Here is a 23,486-nt window from a genome sequence, read left to right as displayed (position 1 = left end):
TGTCCAAGATACCTGGCAAATTGAAACAATTTCATTAAAAAAAAGGCTTTTATGAAACAATAGGCTGCTGTAGATGAAAGATCTAAAGAATGTTTCCCTTGGTACCATTTGCATTTTATTGTTTTGTTTAATCTTTTGTTTAAATTTCTCTCTCATTTTTCCAGAATTCCACATCTTTATCAGATTGAACCAAACTTACTTTGCATCTCCAAATCATCTATTGTTGTTGTTTGTTTTCTTAAAATTGATTTTGTGCCACATGTAAAACATTATATCTCATTTTGTTTATTTTATTTGTGTATTACAGTTGGTTCTTTTTGGGGATTTTTTAAAAGTTGTATTGTCAACACGTACGTATTTACATCTCTTGTACATTTTGGACTTTACAGTGTCTCGCCTTGGTACTTTTGAGCCGAATTTTCATGTTTGGCTATTTATGACCATTTAATCCTAAATTTCACACTAGTTGAAGGAAGACAAAAGGAATTTATGCTGCTATGATTTAGGAAAATGCCATATCATTGTGACTTTTTTTTAAAAAAAAGTATTTTATCGGAGGAAATACGTCTCTTCCTGTGTTTAACAGAGTGAACTACCCCCATTTTCCCCTAAATGGCTTTTTTAGTGAGAAGACAAAAGCCACGGTTTTACCAGAGTTGTGTGGAAAATATTATGCTCAAGTAAAGCGTAACCAATTAGGTTCGTCAGAGCAGCACGGGGTTAAAAAAAAAAAAAAAAAAAAAAGACCAAAAACATTCACCTCTGACGTCATTGGAAATCCCCTTTACGTCGTTTCTGACTCTGACACAACTCAAAACACACGTTTTCAAAGTTGAACCATAAATGTGTTTTATAAGACTAATATGTTTTAAAAAGAAACATAAAAAAAACAAAACTAATCGTGTCCAGCTAATTATGTACAGTTTTAATTAAAAGGCTGTTTTGAGAGAACGTGCGGGAAGCGCAGTCTGGTTCCATGTATTGCGCAGTCGCAGAACTCTGTTATGGAGACTACCGCTGCCCTCGCATTGAGCCCCGTCGAGTCCGCAGCGCTCCCTGTGAGATAAACTGCCTGCGTTACTTTCAGTTTTGTCTTCGGGGCTTTTTGTCGCCGCCGATGTGATGTGCGGCTCGGGTTCGGGCCCGCAGCTCCACCGGGGACAGCCGCTTGTACGTGACCGTGGGCCCCGTCGAGTCTCCCGTCCGTCTCCTCCCCACCGAGCAACGAGGCTGAGCGGCGGAACTTTGGACTCTCAGCTTGTTTGTTGTTGTTTTATGACTGCGGAAGACCTGGGCAACCAGCTGCTCTTAGAAACCAACGCGCAGGACTTCTTACGACCTTAACGTAAGGTAACCCCCGCCCCCCCTCCCCAATACTCCCCCCAAATGAAATATTTACGACTTGGATTAATGCTGAAAGTTCTTCTGAAGTTATGTTGTTGTGCTTCCGACACGAGGGTCGCGGTTGTTTCCTGGTTTGAATTTTGCCAGGAACGTTCTCTCAGAGAACCGAACATCCAGATGCCGTATTACCTCACAGGCCCGCATCTATAACGCTGCTTTCACTTTAGATTTCTTCATAAAAGCGTCATGTTGGCTATTGCTGTAAGTACTGTGTGTGTGTGCGTGTGTGTGGGTGTGAGAGGGAGAAAGGGGGTGGGGGGGGGACTGCTTAAGTTTGGCTGAGCAGAAGCAAATGGATGCCAAACATCCTTCACCTCTCAGAAAGGAAGATAAGCACAACACTGATCATTTGTGATTATTTTCATTCTTGTTTAGACTTTAAAAGTTATTTAGTTTTCCTGTCAGTGGCTTATTACACCTTAAAAACGTAGACGGTAAAAATCACATGACCTGTGATTCCTTCAGGTGTCTGGTTGGGGCCTTGAGGACTGAAATTTCACAGAGCTTGGTGCTCTTAATGCATTCAGGCATCATTCACAATATAGCATATTACAATGTAATACAAAACGGTATTGTTGTCCCCCGATTGTCTCTTTGGGTTCACGGTTCTTGAGTTTTGTTATTAGCAGTTTAACTGTGTGCAACTCTTTTAAAATACATGTTCGGTTCAGTGATGACTGAGCTGAAATAATCAAATGCATTGATGTTTAAATGACTTCTTTTCTGTTATGATACATTGATTAACTTCTTTGTATGCTGATTTATCAGACCAGGGCCGTAAAGCTGGAGATGCACCGATGAGAGATTTGTGGCCAGTTCCAAACTCCAACATTTTTGTTCTTGTTACCTGCTGTTACTGATTTCTGCTGGTTTTGTCTTTAAAAGCTACAAGAAGTTGTAAGAGCGGCACTGAGGTGATTTCTTGATAGCCTTTATTGCCGTTTGATTGAGAGCAGTAGCTGTAAAACGGAGGTTTATTGTTAATTCAAAAGGTTAATGTGATACGAGCGTTTTTTAAAAACTTAATATATTAGTCATTTGCAAGCCGAGCATTACAAAAACATGAGTCTCTGCCTGTATTTCTTGAGACTAAGCCGTAAATTCTTACATTTACTTTGAGATTCTGCGAAAGGCAGCCGACATTTCCAGCTTCAGCATGGAGCGGTGGAATGCTCTAAAGAATAAAACAGAACAACTTTGTGTTGCCCCATTTATCCTTCCTGCTCTCTCACACAGCCCAAGTGAACTACGACTGTATGCGTACATGTCCTAGAAAAAACTATTTCCTTTTAAAATAACTTTTGGCACATCTAACACTGACTTCACTTTTGAAGCGCCTTTCAGATGCTAAATGTAGCTAACGTACACAGGGTGTCCACGCGTCATTAAAGAGTCTTAAATTCATGTAGCCAAAATGAGGGTCTTAAAATGTCTTAATTTCATTAAAAGGCTAAGTTAGCCCTTAGGGTTTATCAAAGTTCTTAATCGTTGTCCCTATCGGTCTATTTAGGACAAAGTTTTTACATTTCTGTGGAGATATAGGTCTGAAACGCCAACAAAACCGGTCTTTAAAAGTCTTACATTTGAGTCCGTGAAACCTGAAGAGACCCCGTTAAAATTGTTGCTTAGTTACAGGATCCACACTGAAGAGAGTAACATCCAACATGGCATTATGATTATCGCCTATACCTTACCAGACTTTGTATCGAAGAATTCGTCCATTGAACTAATTTAGGCGTCTTATTTACATAAATATGAACCCATCTCAGAACCAGATGCTTAAATTAAGAATAAATGTTATGCTTTTTGGTATATTCTTCAACGATATGAAAATGAGCTCCGGCTGGTGTCAGGATCTGTTTTTTTTTCAACAGAATTTTTAAACTCAACCTAACCAGCGGATGTTTTGTTTTTCTTCACAGTATGCTTGACTCCCAGCCACCGATTTGAGACCACACGATGGACGGCAAAAGGAGCAGTGGAGGTGAAGGAGGGAGCGGAGATCCAGAGGTCGAGGATGAGTTTGCTTGCGCCGGGATGCTGCGGGGATCTCTGACTTCCCTGCACAGCACCGTGGAGCGGATATTCAGGGTGACATTTGGAATCGGAGCGGACGATTTGCCAAACGGGAACAACGGTCAGATATGGCTGAAGCTGCAGGGCCTCAGCATCGACGTGAAAGCTGCCAAAGTAAGACGCTTTTTCCTGGTCTTTAGGTGTTTCGTTCAGTGAAGACCCGCTACTTGGAGAGTTTCCTTCTGTTGGATGTTTCTGTTGATTGTGGGGAAGGTTTCAAACAATGACGCAAACGTGGAGTTAAGTTTTTGCGACATTGCTGGAAGTAGTTGGATGTCTGAGTTGAGGTACTGGCATGTGTATCCCGTCAAAGTCAAAGGTCAAAGCAAGGGCACGAGGTCTTTACAGTAGACAGTCTGGAGATCAGAATCTGATGTGACGTCTATCAAGTCTGTGAAACTGAACCATGACTCATTAAGCTAATGCCACAGTTAAACTAAAACAAATCAGTGGTTTAGCATGGTAAATTCAGCAGAGCACCCCTGAAAGCTTCGATCGACAGACGCTCATGTTGGATGACTCACTCTGAAACAAGTCTGACTTTTCAAGTCGGGGGTTTTAAAGCTTATCTGCATGTGCTGTCAGGAGATGGTGAAATGACAAGCCGCTGTTAGCGTTAGCATGCTTTCTTTTTTCTTTTTTTTTTAAACTATTATTATTATTGTTATTGACAGGAATGGAACCGAAACCCATCGCCGTTTCTATACTTGCATGATTAAGCTCCTGAACCCTGGGAGATGCTCGGCTGCTTAATTAGCCTCATTTTAATGTTAGAGATTGGGGAGGCCCCCGCTTTTTTTTCCTTTTCTGTTTCTCGAATGCTTTTGAATGCATTTTCTCAAAATTAGATTTACTTATTTATAGACCATAGTTAACTAAATAAACAAGTGTGGATTCTGTCTACAAACTTTGAAAATCTGCAGTTCTGAGGAATAGAGTTGAATTTTCTAGTGGGATAATAACGTCTAGAATCAGTCTCTTAAACGAATCAGCACTAAAACTGCTTGTTTAAGAAAGGAATAGGTATTTAAGATAAATAGGACCTTTAAGTGATGTCATACGCTTATCAACGCTTCTTTAAGACATTAATGATTTTTTGTTTTTTACTGATCTACCAATCAACTGGCCAGTGAGCTTCAGGTGAAAAATTGAAGAGTTAATATTTGATTTTCTGCCTTTTTAGTTTCTTTAAACCACAAAAAAAAATCTATTTTTGTCTGTAAATGTGTTAACAAAGCATGTTCTTAATGCTTATTTTGTTTTGAGTCTAGTAAAAATGAGATCAACGTTAGGAAGCTGTGCCTTTATTGGGAATAAAATTGCTATACCTTTAATTACAAAAGCTTACAAAAATGATTTGAACTTATTTTAGTTCCTGTTTTTGTGAGAAAGTTCAGGTCTAAGAGAAATTAGCGTCTTTACCGATGCATCTCTAGGTGTTTTCATACCTGAACGTCTGGATCTGTGTAAAGGATCACATCCAAACGTTTTCATACGTCGTTTACCTTTGATTAATTGTCTTGTAAGCTGTGCAAGAAGTATGCAAATCCGCCCATACGTTCCATCACATATGTGTAACCAACTTAAGCGAAGCGTCATTCTTTGATTAGTTTTTAAACAACAGGGCGTCACGCCCAGAAGGGTCACGCCCAAAGTTGCAGGCAGCTCGCTGACTCAGCAGTCTCGACTACTGCAGCTCAAAGGAGACGTCTGGCAACTGGTGAGAACAGTTGGATTGTTTTAATGGAAAACTGGTCACTTCATTTGTAGATCAATTCAGCTCAGCAAAGCTTGTTGTTGCACAATCACATGACAGCGGCACATCTGGTGTCCAAGACGTGTCCAAGCGTTTGTTGCTGAGTCATTCTTTGTGTTTTGTGTTACAACATAGTTGCAAAATATTTTATCTTTTAGATAATTTTCAGTTTACGATCCGAAGCATAAAAACAAGCCGCACATTGTCTCAGATCAGTTCAATCTTATGCCAAATTATTTCCCCATTTTGCACTTGAAAAGAAAATGTTTCTGTACTATGTAATTTACCTTTGTATGTCTGCTTATTACAGTTTCTAATATATAAATTAGGCTGTAAACCGGAATAATTCTGAAAAAAGTATTCAATCTTATGTGAAATTTATTTAACAGTTTTTGAGAGATTTTATTTTCAGACCCTCTTAAACTCAATTCCCACTTGATCGTCTCAGCTCTTATGAAATATGACAGATTATGATCACCAAACACATAAAAATATTTGATAGTAATCTTTTGTTAGTATATTATATTAATTACCACATATTTTTTGACTTTAGACAAAAAGTCGATTACAAATCAACCGGCTTCTTTCTGATGATTAATATTATTTGAAGGACAAGTTTGTGTACAGAGACTTTGTAATTCTTAATATTTCTGTTTTCTATTGTCTGTGGTTTTTATTTCCTTTTTATTTATTGTTTTTCGTTGTTTTTTTTTATTTTGGATATTTAAAATGTCTTTTATTTTTCAGTTTATAGTGTTCTGTACAAAATTAAAGTTGGTTGGTCTTTGAAATGGCAAACTTGCATTATTATGCCATTGTCAGTATATTACATAAAAATGGTTTCAAAACAATAATATTATCGTTTATCGCAATAATTTCTACGACAATTTATCATCCAGTAAAATTTGTTACTGTGACAGCTCTACTGGTATATGATTTATAAAATTATATTGTCTACTGAATATTTAGTTACTGATTTTAAGCTGGCGCGTATCTCCTGTTGTCAGTGGTCGGTGGCTGTGATGCGTCCTCAGACAGGTTGTTAGAATTTGACAAATCCAATTATACACAGCTGATTTCTTCTGCTGCTGAGACATTTATCTGGTTTATTACCTCGCTGTAACGCAAGTACAAATTAGCCAGAGTTATGGATGTATTATGTGGGCAAGCAAGAAAAGCAAGACAGAAAAAAACCTCAACCACCTCAGTTCTAGCAGGGTTTCAGGATGATGCTATTAAAAAAAAAAAAAAAAAAGATCTCTGAATTTGCGTTTTGTGCATTTAATATTTCCTTTAAGAAAGCTGTTCTGTGGCGTGTTCCCGTTACACCTTGGGTAGATGTAAACACAGCATTGCTTCGACCTGACAGTTGGTTTTGTTTCCTGTCTTTGTGTTGGTTTTTGAACTGGTAGCAGCCGGGTTGCTTTCACCTGCGGCTTGGTGCCCTGACCTTCCTAGTGACTCGGTGTTTTCCCCTTTTTTTCTTTTTTTTTTTTTTTGTCAGGATGGCAGGATGCTCCTCATCCGTCTGTAAAATAGTAGATCTGATGAGTTATAAATTGTAGGTTATTTTTAACTTCTGCATCAAGAGTTAATCAGATTTTAATTGTACTTGGATTTTACTTGAATCTGCTCATCGTTAGCCTCGTAGCATTTTTGCCTAAGTCATATTTTGGCCAAATTGAGAGAGCTCCTTAATATTGATCTCCTTGTGCTGTTACCTCACCCTGCCTATTTGCGTTTGCCCTCAGCCTATCAGAACGCCTGTTACACTCTAAACTCCACCATTTTCTCCGTAATTTATTCATTTTTTTTCTTGTTTTCCAAAAATGTTAAGAAACTTAAGCAGGGTCTGCCAAAGTGTGCGTACTGGTTGGACCCAAATCAGTCAGATGCTTGACATTAGCAACAACGCTAAGTTTAGCTTAGATGTAGTCAGCTCTATTTGGAGTATCACTAGCATGTTGACTAACACAGACTTACTCGGTTTGTTACGCAAGCAAAATTGTGCAAGTTAAGAAGCTAAAATGTTAAGGCTAGCTTAAATGCTGTCAGTAGCATTTGGGATGTTACCAGCAAGTGGAGTGACATTAAAATATGGTGTAGGGAATTATGCTAAGAGCCTGACGTCATGCCACTAAAAGCTTTCTTTATTTTGCTTCTTATGCAACTTGGTGATCTAAAGCTGTGCCTCAAATTGTTTGCAGTTGTGCTCAACTTTTCAAATTTTTTCTTTTTCTGTTTGTCAGATTTTCCCTTTCGTTGTAGGTTTTCTGCTTTTGGTTTAGTTTTTGCTCCATGCTCTTAACGCCTGTTGCTATTTTTTTCCCCTAAGAGTGGGCTGGTCGTCTGTATCAAATGTTATTAAAAGCTTCGATTTCACAAACAAGAACTTTTTCCATCACACCGTCCCCACGGTTTGAAGTCCTTTGAAACCAGAAAGAATGACCGAAAGAAGTGTACAGTGGTGGAGCACTGACCCTCCCTCACCTGTTGCTGTGTACTGCCATGTCAGCAGGCTGAAGGAAAGCTAGAACACTTTCCCTTTACAAAAAGATAACTCCTGTACTGAATAATTTTAGTAGCAGTATGAATATGTGCTGCGTTTTTGGTTTTATATAAAAGAGTTATAAAATATATTCTTGTGTTGCTCTATCACAACAATATCTTGGTGATTGTATCATATTGCCCATATTGTTCAAGAATAATGGAAGTCTTCTTTAAGTCTTGGGTTTTTAATCCAAAACAGTCATCTTGAAGCACAGTGAGACATGGAAGAAACCAACTTTATATCAGTTTTCATAGAATTAGAAAATTAATATAAAGTTTATCTCATCCAAAATTTGTAAACTCTCCAACAGGAGTTTTGTTGTACATTTTTATTCAAGGAATAATTTATGTATAAGTGACTTTTCATGCTTTCTACCTACGTATGTCTAAACTTGTCTATGTTTCGTTTTTATGGGATAGTAAATATACTTTAATAACAGGGACAGGTTGATTTACGTTTAGTCTGGGGCTGTAGAGTTATTGTCACTTAAACGGAAAACACATGACCGAACTGAAGTATTTCTCTCTTCTAGTTATTTGTGAAGGGAGTCGTAAATCAGGAGGTGCAGCAGGAACTCTCGTATCCCGGGGCCCTTCACTGCATCTTCTGTGGAGCCAGAGGGCTGTTCATGGACAGCCTGATCAAAAACACTTCAGCGCTCATTGTGGTAAGTCGCACACATTCACACGTTGATCATATCCAAACAAAAACCTTTCCAATAATTTTCTACTGAATATCTATTTAACAGACACCATCATTTGTGGTTTGGATATTTAGTGGCCATTGCTTCACATCCAGTAATTATTTGGATGTATCGAGTCTGATCTGTAAGTTGAGGAGAAACCAGAGACATATATATTTTATGAAAGCTGTCACACTGAGTACGGCTAGATTTTGATTATTAATCATCAAAATGTAAAGGTAAAATTGCAAATGACCCTAAATGGCACTTCATATTTAGAATTCCAATTTATGAGGAATAAATGTTGCCATAGTGGATGTGATTAATAGAACAAATTCCCCAAATATCATTGTGTGTCATACCAAGTTGGCCTTTTTTTTGTAACATTTTTTGGTGCAACACTAATATTGAGCAACATTGTGATATCTAAGAATGGCATGTTTGTTGATTTAAAAAAAATTACATGGTTACTTAACTTCAGTGTTGCATCACCAGCTCAGATTGAGACACACGCTGCTCAGCAATAAATCTGCCTGGACTAGAAACAGAGTAAAGTTGTGGCCGGGAATTTCTCGTCTGTTATTAACAGGTTTGTTAAAAAGTAAATATGCAACTTAAGGGAAATTTGCTTTCCGATTACTTTCTTTTTCGTTATTAGATAAAAGGCCTGAATTAAAAAAGTGACTTGGAAATTACCTCACAAAAGTTTCCTTTTTACATGTGAGCTTTGAAGGTTTTCCCTGGTGTTAAATCTAGAGAAAATAACAACATAACAGCGAAATTCTGTACCAACGAACTGTTTACTCCCTTCAACTGTTTGACCAAGATTAAAGAGTCAGAAATTATAGAAGAAATAGTTGTCGTCAGATTGACCATCTACACTTACCACTCTGTGCAAAGGCAATTCTACTAACAGCATCTTGTAACAGAAAAAGACAGTGCTGTGGTTTATCATTTCAGTCTTTTTGCTCACATCAACACCCCCATTAAGTTGCTGCCAGTGTTTGTTTTTAGCCATGTGAACAGTTGAATGAAACCACAAGAAAAAAAATTGTTGCAAAATTTAAATTAAAGCTGCTGTCATGCTGTATTCTGCTTTGGGTTTAGAAGGGAAGAAATAGAGAATTTTGTTGAACATGAAGTCCTGTCACATTTAAAGTAGCTGCATCTCTTAATGTCATCCCATATAGTTTATGTATGGAAATGAAGGATGTGGAATTCACAGTGTTCTGCTCAATCATAACCTGGTATCTTACTTTCTATCTAGTTATACAGTTTTTTCATACTAAAGATTTACTTATTTGGGAGTTAAATTTTAATGGTATAAAAAATGCCCCCAAGTGGTCAGAGAATGGTTTGCTGAATAAATCAGAAAGTAGGTCACATTCGGTCACCTCAAGCCTTTTGGTGAGGTGTGTAAAGAAAGTGTTTTTTCATTGAGTTGGGTCATCGAGAAGTCACAGTTTGGTTGCATTGGTGCTTAGGAGAGCTGCAGCAAGATTTTTCTACATATCCAAAAAAATCTACGGTAGCCTTTATGTGGTGATCAAATTTTGTGTGCTATAGTAAAACTGCTGTAGCGTTATTGTCCTCTGATGTCTGCGCCATTGAAAGAAAAGACAGAAACACAACGGTGTGACAGGAGTCCAAAAACTGCGAATGTACAACATGTAAGCTCAAACTGTGAGAGTAGAAATGAAACACCAGGAAAATCCTTCCTATAGATTTTTCTTTGACTTATCACTTGTTATTTGAACAATTGTTTTAGTAGCAACAGACAAAAAGGCAACTCCGTACACATCAACTTCACGACTCGCTCTCAAAAGAACCCAAAGTTGCCACTGATTGTGGATTAAGAAATTTTTTTAGGTCTCTCCTTTATAATCTCTAAAGAAAAAATAATTGAGCTCCAGTAACCAAAAAGAGAAAACCCTATTCAAGTCCCTAGGGCCTTTCAGTCGACTGACTCTAATGTAATTTGTTTTGACCAAACAGGTGGGCTCGCCTGGATTCCTGCTCGTGTCCGGCCTGGCCGAGCCGGTGGTGCGAGCCTACTCACTGATCGCAGACCTAGTGGCGAGGTATGAAGGCACCCAGTCCAAACGCACTGAGATGGGGGACAGAGTCTTGGGTGAGTCCCTGGATTCGCGAAGGGCCTTCAAAACTCTGGTGGAGAAATGGGAGGACAGACACGTTCTGGATCTTCTCGTACTTCCAGGGACTGTGAAGGAAATCCTTCTGGATTTGGTGAAAGAATCGGGCCTTGGATCGAGTCCAAGCCCAGAACCGATGCATGACAATACAGGTGCAAAATCACATAAAGATTCCAGAGATGACTGGGACAAAGCCAGTAGTTCTAAGAAAACGCTCCCCGATCCTTTCAGTAACGCCGATCGATGGGCTGAAGGGAAGGCTACAACTTATGACTCTGCAGCAAAGGACCCCTTTCTCCAAGATTTTTTCTCTCCTGTAGGCACCAGAGGGAAGGCAGAAGGGGCTGAGGAAAGACTTTTGCACTCTCCTCAGGAAGTGGGGGAAGAGGAACAGCTTGAGAAACAGGCAACTGGCGTCAAGGCGGGCAAAGGACAAGGGGACAGTGAAGAGCCAGAGTGGCAGTTGTCAATGGGAAACAAGGAGTTCTGGCTTCTTTTAAAGTTCTTCACAGCCATGGGGTACACGGAGGATGTTGTAAAACGTGTTCTTAAAAAAACGGGGCCTAAAGAGGCGTCACAGATTCTGGACTTAGTTCAACAGGAGCAGGACCTCAGTGACCGGGAGCAGAACATATGTAGCGGTACAAGCACAAAAAAAAAAGATGGTGTTATTTTGCACCAGGGAAAAGAGCAGCCCTGTGAGACGGAGCACAAAGAGGATGAGGATACAGAGGAAGCAGGGCGTAAAATAAAGCATAGCAACGGAGATTTTGAAGGAGTAGGAGGCGAGGAGTTGGCGATAAGAAATCACAAACACTCTCAAGGATGGGGTAGCGAAGATGTTCAGGAAGCAGAACAACAGGAAGACTTTGTCCTAGGGGTAATGAAGAAAGCAGCTGCTACATGTGGATACACTGAGGAGAATGTGACCAAAATCTACAGCATGTTGGCTGAGGGGTCCACTCACCAGCTACTTCTAGAGCTGCAGAAAAAGGAAAGCAAGGAGACAGAAGGCTCCAAGAAAGAACCAAGAGAGATTCATGATGTCTTGGTGGAAAAAGAAGAGACAAATCTCAGACTAGCTGAGACTGAGGCAAAAGGAGAGTTTTTTATTCACAAAGAAAAAACAGATCCTGATGAAGGACAAACCAAAGAGCCAAAGCGGTCTACGCAGTTAGCAGAATCCGACCTGTGTACCTGGAGTAATAAACCAAAGCATCTGGCCCCTAATCAACCCATTTCACAGTTAAACCAGCCTTTAAACACGTTTAGACCTCACCAAGATGTCCTGCAAGATGTCAAGGGGCCCCCCATGCCTACCTACGCCTCTTCTCTAGGTCCTCCACTAATGACTTTTCACCCCAACAAGCAACAGGGCCAAACCACCTACAGGCCCGACCCGGCCACGTCCAAGCAAACGCATCAAACTCACAATAATGCGCCAAACTCAAAGCGCCACTCTGCAAGAGATTCAAAGCAAGAGCATCAAGCTCAGCCCAACGTCTTCTTCGCAAGTGACCCGCCCTCCAATAGAGCGAGGGATAAACGGAGCTTCATGTCACCTTCTTCGTCCGTGGTGGTGACTGGGGAGCAGCGCTTCCTGGAGGGTCTTCAGACCCCCTTTCAGCTAAAGCTTACGGACAAACCTGGAAACCCGAACCTGAGGGCAATCGTTATCGACGGGAGCAACGTGGCAATGAGGTGAGAAGTAGTACAGGGAGCTTCTTTCAGACTTATGGGAAGTATAATTTAACCAAACAACTTCTGGACTGTTGGATTAAAACTCGCTCTGCTGATATTTTTATTATAACACGACTCCTTAGTACGTCTCAGGAACGTTTCCCCCGTTGATATCGACCTTTTGTCTGGTTGTGAACGTCAATCCTGGTGCGAACCAAACAACCGGACCCAGACCCACTTTTTGAGTGGATCTCTGTCCACTTCCAAACAAATTGTGTTAGGGTTCGCCTCGGGTGTGAATAAAGGCCGGCCTCGATGCAAACCAGCTACAGGAATCGTATGTCCTTTTGGACTTTACAAGCCAACATTGCTGGGCATTATGGTAAAAATGAGCCCTTCAGTGTTGCTAATGCTACTGCTGCATATACTCATTAGACTGAATCATATCTGATCTTCCATTTGCTGCTTAGCATGTTGCGAGTCAGAGCATCTCGGCTCATTCAACTTGCAACATGCATTTGCTGTAAAGTTCTATAAAGTTGAAATATTGCAAAACCTGCGTTTTATGAGCTGCTCTCAACGCTCAAAATGGTTCTAATATCAGCAAGCAGAACTTCAATGTTTGTTTTCTTTCTGGGTCAATTTCTGCTTTGTTTACAAATTATAGTCCGCTTGCCAAAAAGCACAATGTGAAAGCAAACCGCACCAACTAGAAAAGAATAAATATAGTCCTCTGTTGGTCCGGACCAAACGACTTCCCTGGTGTGAAGACACGCTCAGATGATATAAAATGTTAGACTGCCAGATGATCACACACATAATATAATTTTCTCATTAAATTGTTTAAATCTTTTTTTCTTCATTTGCTAGAGCAGCGGTTCCCAAAGATTTTCTGGGCCCCCCTATGGATTGCAATAAAATCCCCCTCAAAGAAGAGAAAAGAATCAACAGGGCGCACACATCGTTCAACCAGACATAAACCTACACGCATATTCTGTTTTCAAACTCCACTGAAGTTTATTTCACACTTCAGGTTGCAACAAAACACACTATGAACCATCTTTACAGTGAAACACTTTTGTGTAACTGTTTTTTTTCATTTTTTCATCCATACTCCCCCCCTGCAATGGCACTGGGCTCCCCCTAGGGGACGCGCCCTACATTTTGGGAACCACTGTGCTACAGAATAGCAGAAGAAAAGATCTACTACGATCCAGACTTTCTCCAGAAATCCACTAACGGTCTCTCTCTTGGTCTTCCTCAGTCACGGGTTGGGTCATTTCTTCTCCTGCAGAGGAATCGCTCTGGCCGTCCAGCATTTTTGGGACCGAGGCCATCGTCACATCAGCGCTCTGGTGCCACAGTGGAGGCAGAAGAATGACCCCAGGATAAAAGGTAACAGTTGGTCGTCATCTTCTTTGTGTGTTTTTTTTTTTTGTCGTAATGAATTAGTTCAGTTGTTTTCAACAGAGAAAGATTAACTCTGATCAAAAAAGGTCACCAATAGTAAGACCTTTGCAATTGTTTTTCATTGTGGAAAAATGCTCTTAGGTTTTGTGGAGGGGATGAAATAATGATTACGTGTCACTTCAAGTAATGAAACCCTTTTTACTTCTGCAAACGAGCCCTTGAGCTCACCTTTGCCATATATCAGAGAGAGCACGAGTTCACTGGAAGTCTGGCAGTAGAAGCAAACAAATAAATCTAAACGAAAAGCTTCCTTGTTGTGCGTGTGCTCGCCTTGAACCTGGAAGTTTCCCCGTCTGAGCAGACAAAACATGGTATCGTTTGTTCCTGTTTCTCAGAGCAGCACTATATGACGGACCTGCAGAACCTGGGCCTGCTTTCCTACACCCCCTCCAGAGAGGTCCATGGCAAGAGAATCAGCTCTTATGATGACAGGTAGATATTTACTGCTGCTTGAAAGGAACACCTGTCTGTGTTGTGTGTGTGTGTGTATGTAGGGGTGTGTGTGTGTGCGTGTGTGCTAAGTGAGAGCAGTGCTTTTCCATATTTTGTCAAACTACAATCAAAAACTTCAGTATGTTTTTATTGTAATTTGATGTGATTGACCAAGAAGCACATTGTAGCGCATAAATCAATTCTGTGATTGTGGAAATTTACACAAAATCTGCATGAAAAAATGCATTAGCTTTAGCATTTTTTCATACAGAGTTTGAGTTTATTGCAAATTTCCTGTACAAATGCACAAAAACAATGAGTTTGAGTGGCTGCTAACTCCCACCTGCAGGTGGCAGTATTTGCTACTTCTACGCTGCTTTCCCGGTCTTTATTTGATGTCAAGTTATAGTCCATAATTAATAATGAAGAGTCACCAAAAGGAGCTATTTAAGTTATTTTGAAGGATAAAAATGTTTTTGTGTTCAACCTGTTTATTTCTAATTTTTTTATTCTATATGTAGATTTTGGATGGGACTTAATGAAGGGGGGGGGAATGGCAAAATTCCTTGCAAATATTTCTTAAGTAGGACAAAATCAGCGATTTTGATGCTCCACTTTGTGTTTTTCTGTTATACAAAATCCCATTAAATACACTGGAGTTTGTGGCTAAAATGTGACGGCGTGTGTAAATACTTTTGTGAGGCAGTCTGTTCCATTCTTGTGACGTTTCCTCTCCCTTTTGTCCCCACAGACTGATACTGCAGCTTGCACAAAAAACAGATGGCGTGATAGTAACCAATGACAACCTGAGAGACCTCTTGGATGAGTCGCCTGTATGGAGGGACATCATCAAAAAGAGGTAACAGTTGAGGTTCGGGAAGCGACGTTTGCCATTTTCCACTCAGAGTTGGATTGTTGCCTTCAGGAACCTTCCAAAATCCTACGTCTGAAGTTGGTTTCCATCAGGGAACCCAACATGGGACTAATTTAATTCCAAACTCTACTAGCTAATTGCATTGGATGCTATTAGCTAGTAGCGTTAATGAATAGATTAGGTCTAATTTTCTGGAGCAGAAGCCGTTGCTGTAATCCATCCCTTGTTGTTCTTTCAGACTTCTTCAGTACACATTTGTCGGCGATCTCTTTATGGTTCCAGACGACCCGCTGGGCAGAGGAGGGCCTCACCTGGACGATTTCTTACGTTCAGAGCATAGGTAACAAACCAGCTAGTCTGAGGCTAACAGTGTTGCACAGATGTGAAATGGATAGAAAGGAAAACATGAGTTATCAAATAAAATATTAATATGTTGGGCATTCATCTGAGTCCATTTTGCAACATTGGAGACATCCCATCTCAGAAGCACAGATGGCTAGAATACCCAATAGATGGACTGGCAACTACATCAAAATATTTTTACTCAAGTAAAAGTAAGAAGTTTCCATCCACGAAATTACTCTACTAATGGTAAAAAAAAAAGAATTTGGTAAAAATTCTACTCAAGAACTGAGTACTGGATCAGTTCATCTGATTTAATATTTTATAATAATGTCATCAGAGAGACAAGTCCTGGTATTTTAAAAACTAAAGTGGAAAAAAAACAAATAAATAACATAATTACTTTTCCAATTTAGAACACACATATATGTGTGTTCTAAAATATATATATATATATGTACTGTATATATGTGTGTGTGTGTGTGTGTTAGAACAGGGTAAAGTACTCTAGTGACAGTATATTAGTGATTTCTGTATAATTTTCACATTGAAATGTCTCAGCAGATTGAAGCAAAACAACAAAGTTTGTCAGAGAATATAAGAGCTATTCAGGATAAATGTATCCATTTTGCATGGTTTGAGTCCATTTTAGTTTGAACAGGAAGTCTCACTTTAACGTAAACTGTAGCTGCGTTCCTGAATCCGGTGCATTTTTGGTTAAAAACGTGTTTGTTCTTCATTTAATCAAGTTACTCAAAACAGGCGATGTTATCCAGAGGTTTTACCTAAGTAAGAGTAACGACAGTTCATAATATCACTCAAGTACAAGTAAAAAGTACAGTGTAGTAAAACTACTCCTAAAATTATTCTTTTTCCAAAAAGTTACCCAAGTAAAAAAGTAAGTAGTTACTGGTCAGTACTTTTTGGTTTAGTTTTCTCTGGGGATGCGCAATATCTTTGCATTAACATCGGAATCGGCAGATGTTAGTCATTTTTTTTAACACATCTGCATCAGGCTGACATTTATCACCATCACTTATTTCCATCTCCTTTCCATTTGTTGTTTCACTTCAGGACTCCCGACCCAGGAAATCATTCGTTCGCCGGTTTAGCAAGCACTTTTCCTTCCACCAAGCCGCCTCGCTCCCAAACCGAACCCTTAAACTTCCGCGACCGAACCCCCGGGGGCGCTGTGGACTCTTTAGCTTTCGGCGGCCGAGGGAGGGGCAGGAGGTGGGAGGCGGAGAGCCAGCACAGGCAGCTCGGGGCGGGCGGCCACAGGATTACGGTGACCGCCGAGAGGAACCCCGAGGAGACGGCTCACCTGAGGGAGCAGCTGCTCAACATCTTCGAGGGACAGGACAACATGGTGACGCTGGTGCTGCAGTGCCATCTGGCAGAGAGAGACATAAATGTGCTTTCTGATCTCATCTTAGAGCAGCACAAGGACTAGAAATCTCCTTATTTAATAGTTTTTTTCCCCCCTTGTTGATAAAACGTTTTCCTGATAAATGGCTTTGTTTTGTACCAAAGCAATTCCGACTACACATTACAGATAATCCGTGCATTGTCTGAAAGACGCAACAAAACGTCGACAAATCATCGAGAACGTCCCGTCTCCTCTGTGCCGTCTTTGCCGGGACCTTTTATGTTCGAGTCTTAATGTTTATCTGAGCTTCTGCTTTTAATCCACAACTTAAGTAAACTGCCGCTTTGCACCGTGAACCTGAAATTATTTCCCAGAAAGAAATGAACCGACAATTATGAGCCCGTAAGACTGCAATTGTTTATTTCCAAGGTAAAATTTCCATTAAACTGATTAGTAAAAGGAAAAAAAAAAACAAATAACGTCTACATAGCATTTGCTACTGCTAGCCACAGCAGTTGGTTGTGTTAAGCTCTGACTTAGTGGTGGAGAATCATGAATCCAGTTTTTAGTTATGAGGAGAACATGCCTGGAAAATTGCTCCAGAAAAAATTTAAATGTCAAAAGAAATGTGTTCTGTTTTTTAGCAAATGGTTCAGTTATACGTTTAGTAGATTACACCTTTGACTCAGTGAAAGTTGTCACATAGACTCTTACTTTCATAGAGTAGGTATAAAACTAACACAAAAATGCAGAGCTAAGCCAGCAGCGAATTTTTTGGTTTGGTCTGCGTGTCTCAATAGATGTTAGATGAATGATTTGTGGTCTTCAGTTCACAATTACTAAGCGAGGAGATTCTTTCTTCCCCTCTTATGCGTCCAACACCAATTTCTTCATTAGATTTCAATCAGACGAGTGAAAGGGCTAATTATTAGCATGCTAGTCCGTGCTAGCATGCTAATGAGCGAACAAAGTAAACATCTGATAATCTGTGGACCTTTAATTAAAAATATTTATAGCTTTTGGGGCTTTTTTAAAAAATAAAATAATTAGTGTTTGACACACTGACTTTTATAAATGGAAGGTTTCTGACTGTTAAGATATTATTTTTGAGAAGGAAATGCAAAAAACTTTCTATGTTTCTACATTTTACAGCTGTTATGCAGAGGTGGAAATATGTGGAGCTCGGTGTAGGTTGAAACTCCTTATAGAAACACTGAACCAAACCCTGCAACATTTTGTACATTTGGTCTCTTATTTTACTTTATTTTTTAATATTGTCGGGTTTGACAATCGTACCCAAAACTATGACCAAACCAAATCAAGATCTTTTTTTTTTTATCTCACTAATTTTTCACTGATTATTGAAATAACTTTACTTGCTGTGTTTATATCTGTAAATTTTTAAGAGCTTATTAAAGTTATTCCTGTGGTATTTCCGTTGTCTTGTTTTTACATCCTGATTGTGGTGAAAATGCAAATATCGAACCCACTGTTTACAACAGTAATGTTCATAGACTTGTGTTCACGAGACATGATGGCAATTGGAAGGACACGGGTGGAATAAACTCATGTTTCAATATTTAAAGTTGCTGTTTTTACTTTTGGCCATCAAAATATGAATATTCCTGTATCCGGTCGATTTTTAATCACAGTTACAAACTCGTTTTGCCCTGACAAGAAGAAGAAATCTTTTTATTGGGAAGAAAATCAAACTTATATAATTAGATGGAAAGCTAATATAGCTTTCTTTTCTTCAAGGAAAGTTATTTGTAAATAGGAACCAGTTCATCTTTGGGTTGAGATGAACTGAGTTCAAAAGTTCAAATTTTCTGTTCTAGCTTTTGAGAAGTGTTGTACATCATTGTGTATAGCAGTTGTAATACATTTCTAGAATAGTATTTGTCAAATTTTCTGATCACATTCATTATGACTCTAGCAAAAGAATAACAGAAATACGTGCCTGGTTCTAGGAATGAACTACGCGCTTAAAAGCTGGAACCGAAACACCGGAAGTTCTTGTGTTTAAGTCAGTTCATTTCCAGTTGTTTTTTTTTTTATATATAACTTTGACATATTTAACATACACACTAACTTTGCACATGATTTTGGAATCTGCTACAACTGGTTTAAAAAAAAAAACAAACTCCGTAGTGGAAAACTTTGAACTCAACCTGCAGTGCTTCGCCTTGTCCACCAGGGGTCAGACGTCACTTCCATTTATTGGATAAGAAGAAGCCGAAATGTACGTACATATTTTTGCTTTATAGTTTTAAAAAAGATCCAAGACAAAAACACAACTGTTATATTTGTTTTGTCTAAATCTATTTTAAACTTGTTTTTTTACCTTCTTGTGATAAAATATGTTGTAAAAAATGGTTAATGTTCTAGAAGGCCTCATATGAAAACAATGCTTGTTCCTTTAAATCCACATGAGCGTCTTCCTGTTTAAACCTGCTTCCTAGTCTGCTGCCAAAGTTTCATTTTCAGTCCCTAAATTAAGGGGCCTCTCTCCAAAGTGCTACGAGTGCGTGTTTCAGAAAGAATTAAAAGCTGCAGTGAACAAAGCTCCAGTTTGTTCAATAAACCCAAATGACTAAAGTGAACTTATCCAAAATGTTGATTTAAAATGAGGAAACGTACCAAAACAACAAACATAGGAAATACTTTGTTTGAAATACAATTTTAGAGTTCAGCCAAATCAGAAGATAAGGCCACAACCTGAAAAAAAAAACAATACAGATGCAGTGATTGGTGCTCTGCTATTGTGACTTTCTGTTTTATATCTATAAAACACTAAAACTAGAGCACAATGCATACTCGTGTTTATACAGGAAGGATTTTTTTTAATTTTTTTTTAGCTACACAGATACGGTGCGGTGTCTTTCCGAGAATAGATTCACATTGAACCGGTTTGGCGAGGCCTGAAACAATGGATCAAAAAGTCAGCACGTGTATTTTGGGGAACATCCTGAACGAGACTTTTAAACGCAATTGGCCCTATTGATGGAGATTAAAGACTACTGATAATTATAAAGAACTTCCGCCATGTAACACGTACAGCACTCTGTGTAGTTGTTGAAAAAGAAAATGTATGGAAACTTTTAAATAAATGCTACTTTTGTTAGTATTAGACACACATTAGAGTTATTTTCTGTATATATATATACATGTGTCCTTGTTTTTCTTTTAACAATAAATCATGTGACACAATTATGACCCTCGCCAGCTGTGAATCTTCTCTTAAAACATTTCACAAGAGAGACTTTTATATGCTCTTTGCATAATCTCTTCAGACTGAGTCCTGGATCCTCTCTTATCTGGCCATTACGTTCATAAACAATTAGATTCTCATCTCCTTTCACTGCGCTGTCTTGGCTTTCTGCCATTGACCTGGATTCCTCCAGTAGAATTTCAATCAGTGAACAGAAGGAGAAGATGGGAACAACGACATGAATTTTCTGCTTCCTTTTAGAATTGCAGTCTACCTATAGTTTTAGCAATGGCAGCTGAGGAAGTCAATAAAACCATTGGCCACGCCTCCAAATATTGAATTAACACCAGCAGCCATCTTGTTCAGCTCCACATTTCTTCTCTGCACAGTGGAAAATGGTTGTTTACAATGCATGCATGCAATTTCCGCGAAGCTTCATAGCGTCGAACTGGCTCATATATGTTGCGACTAAATGTCAGGATAAAATTAAAAACTTCAACAGAGTCCACATTACCAATAGTTTCTTCTCTCAAGCTCATAACTACTGTTTCTCTGTAGGATTTAGAGGCAATCCCTTTAAGAACTGTGTTCTGGGCAAACCTGTCCTTAGGTTCTCCCTTTAATTTCAATATTTCATAATTTTGGGGTTTGATCAGTCTTGACTCTATAATTTGTCCAACTCTGAAGTGGCCCTAATGTCAAGAAAGCTTGAAAATGATCTGTCTTGTGTTTCCAGAATGGAACAAAAACCTTATAAATATCAGATCGTGTTTTAAACTATCTCTGTTTTCTGTGTGGGGGGAACGATACAGATGAGACCTCTGGGCGTAAATATGTGAGATTTGAAAAATCGACATGGTCAAATATGCTCCAGACTCTATAAATCAGAGGTGATGTTTGTGGTAATAAGTGAAGGAAACTTTTGCTAAAAAATCATATTTTAGATTTTTACCTCTGGATGTTGAGTGCTCTGGGCAGAAAGCCATATTGTTCAACCTATGAAAAAAGGTTGATTTTGTGTCTGACGAAACATTTCCGTACTGATTTGGTCATATATTTCTGATGACATCCTTAGGGTAGGGTCAGTGTTTGCATTATTCCCTTAAGTTCATGAGGACTCTAAGTTCCAGGGGGGTTTTGGAAGAGAAACAGGCCCACAGCATCACAAGTCCTCCACTATGCTCAACAGTTAGCATGAAGTGTTTTTCCAAACATTCATCCTCAGTTTCACTAAATCCACTCAGAACAAAGCCAGCGGTTCCATATCAGCATCTTTCAGCAAACTCCACATGTTTATGTTTGTGATGGTAGGACAGAAAAGGCTTTTTAAAGGTTTTTCATGGAGACTCTGGGACTTTAAGATCTGCTGTTTGCTGCATTTCTCAAACACTTTTTGTCAAAGTCCTTTTTCCAGTTCCAAGTGTTTTTTAACTTGTTAACTTGTTGTTTTTCTGTACATTTGTTGACAAAGTTTGTCATTAATATATATATATATATATTTAAATAAAATTTAACTAAAGGGAGCCAAATGGATACAATTCAGTTTAGTTTCTTTTCATTTTAGTGATTTTGTGGTGTACGCAATGGCACATTTGGCAATGGCGCAAGATTTTTGTTATTGTCCTGTCCATAAATATGGATAAGTTTAAGTTTAAACCGACATCTCCATTTTGAAGAGTGGCTGAGAAAAAATTGCTTTTGTGTCGTACCGTACATTTACCCCAGAAAGTTATTGACAATCAGGTCATTTTAGAAGAAATACCAACAATGTTTTTCTATTTAAGTCTTCTTATTGGTCATTGATTAGTGGGGGAAAAACATCAGGGCTGCGGAAGTTTAGTTTAACCCCAAAACAGCCCAATTGTTTACCATGACGGCCGTACTTTGCTCCAGAGGAATAATAATAGTAAGAAGAAAAAATACCTTCACTTAATTATTTATTGAGCCACTAGCTTTTTTTTCTTCGTGTTCATCATGTATACAGCTACTGAACAGAAAAATAAAGACAAGATGTATTTTATGTTGCCCTGGAAATTATACTTTGACACTTGGACTACATCCGCATCGCTCTGCTTTTGTTCCTTTTAATTGTTTCCCCATGATTCTATAATAAGAACAAACAAGTCTCACAGAACGGAAACTATTCACTTCTATTCATTCATTCAAACATAAACACCTAACAACATAAACTTAAAGTCAATTTTTTAAAACAAAATGTAATTTAAAACGTGTCTATCTCGAGATGTGAACACAGACTTTTGATATCAACCTTTTGAATTTGCCAGATCTCAGCATCATACACACTCTACCGTGCAATAAAGCGAGCATTTGTGTCATCTAAGGTCAGGTATGAGCATGTGTGTTTGCTGATGTCATAAAAATACGGTGGCTGTCAATGTGGGGTAATATTGCCACACCAATAAAGCTATTCGACTGGAAAAAATAGACAAGACGACAGAGAGGGGGAAAAACAAATTCAGAGACAACCTTTGAACAGAACGTTAATTGAGTCCGTTTGTTTTTCTTCGTTTAAAATAGCAGCATTTCTGATTTATTAATAACTATAAATGTTTTAACTAAAACCAACCCTTGGCTGCTGTTGCATACTATCTTCAATACCTGCATGGGTGTTGCTATTATGATGTCCACGGTACTGTTGTGTCTAAAATGATGACAAAAATAATGAAAAATTACAATCATAGCTATTAAGCCATCTCTTCATTCATTTTATGTATCCATGATTTCATTTTCCTTTTTTTAATTTCAGGTTTGAACAGTTTTTTTCCACAACTTCGTCACATTGATCTAATTTTCCAACTAATCTCTTCCTGTCTTTGTTTATAAATCCCGTCTCTGCTGTGTTTATCTCGTTTTGTTTGCTTTCTATGCTGTTCCTTTGCTTTGTCCAATTTTGTTTTTCCACTGCTGGACCTCGTCCGCCTATACGACTACTGCGACTATAATCCGAAGTCTGAAAACCACTAAAGTAAAACTGAAGAGTGTGGAGTGCACTTAATTCGGCCTGATTCAACTAAAATACTTTTTTTTTTTAGAAACATCTTTCTATAATTACAGCCCAAAGTCTTTTAGGGTATGTAATTTTTTTTTCTTTTTACAATTAGTTTTTGTAAAACAGCTCAGTCAGATTGAAGGGGAAAATCTAAGCCATTGCATTGTTGTACGTGTATGAATGTTTTACCACTATTCTGGTCAACTTTTAACAGTCTTACTGTTCCTATACTGAAGAACCGTATCCCCTCAGCATGATGCTACCAACACCACAAGTACCTTTGTGACATGTTGAGAATTCAAAATGATCCATTTTACCTTTATTTCATTGCTTGTTTTATTCACAATTCTACTTTAATGATGCTGTTTTACGTCGATTTGTTCCATTTAACTGTATTTAATAAAAAGTAAATCCGTCGACAGACCCGAGTCTTGATATTGTGGCCCAATTAATTGAATTACAATTTTAAAAACTGA

The 23,486-nt window shown here is 38.7% G+C and overlaps 1 protein-coding gene across 3 annotated transcripts; it reads left to right on the top strand.

Moving 5' to 3' along the window:
- Nucleotides 1-977: 977 nt before the first annotated feature.
- Nucleotides 978-18,221, top strand: khnyn (KH and NYN domain containing). Of its 3 annotated transcripts, none has more exons than XM_032583170.1 (9): nucleotides 978-1,345; nucleotides 3,327-3,594; nucleotides 8,320-8,454; nucleotides 10,465-12,323; nucleotides 13,567-13,697; nucleotides 14,108-14,204; nucleotides 14,956-15,063; nucleotides 15,317-15,418; nucleotides 16,495-18,221. In XM_032583170.1, exons 2-9 carry the CDS (start codon nucleotides 3,364-3,366, stop codon nucleotides 16,871-16,873), a joined length of 3,042 nt encoding a protein of 1,013 aa, XP_032439061.1. In that variant the 5' UTR covers nucleotides 978-1,345; nucleotides 3,327-3,363; the 3' UTR covers nucleotides 16,874-18,221. The 3 variants fall into 3 exon arrangements, with proteins under 3 accessions (XP_032439061.1, XP_032439062.1, XP_032439063.1); XM_032583171.1 differs by having other exon boundaries at nucleotides 978-1,350; XM_032583172.1 differs by lacking the exon at nucleotides 978-1,345 and adding an exon at nucleotides 1,477-1,605.
- Nucleotides 18,222-23,486: the final 5,265 nt, after the last annotated feature.

This window comes from Xiphophorus hellerii, chromosome 14 (assembly GCF_003331165.1).
Source record: "Xiphophorus hellerii strain 12219 chromosome 14, Xiphophorus_hellerii-4.1, whole genome shotgun sequence".
NCBI classification, from domain to species: Eukaryota; Metazoa; Chordata; class Actinopteri; order Cyprinodontiformes; family Poeciliidae; genus Xiphophorus; species Xiphophorus hellerii.
The sequence above is the reverse complement of the archived record's forward strand: the minus strand, read 5'-3'. Positions and strand labels throughout refer to the sequence as shown.

Excerpts from the sequence above, each read along its gene's own strand:
- khnyn (XM_032583170.1), top strand. The coding sequence starts at position 3,364 with ATGGACGGCAAAAGGAGCAGTGGAGGTGAAGGAGGGAGCGGAGATCCA. Across the intron at positions 8,455-10,464 it reads ACACTTCAGCGCTCATTGTG|GTGGGCTCGCCTGGATTCCT; the intron begins GTAAGTCGCACA and ends TTGACCAAACAG. Across the intron at positions 13,698-14,107 it reads GAATGACCCCAGGATAAAAG|AGCAGCACTATATGACGGAC; the intron begins GTAACAGTTGGT and ends CCTGTTTCTCAG.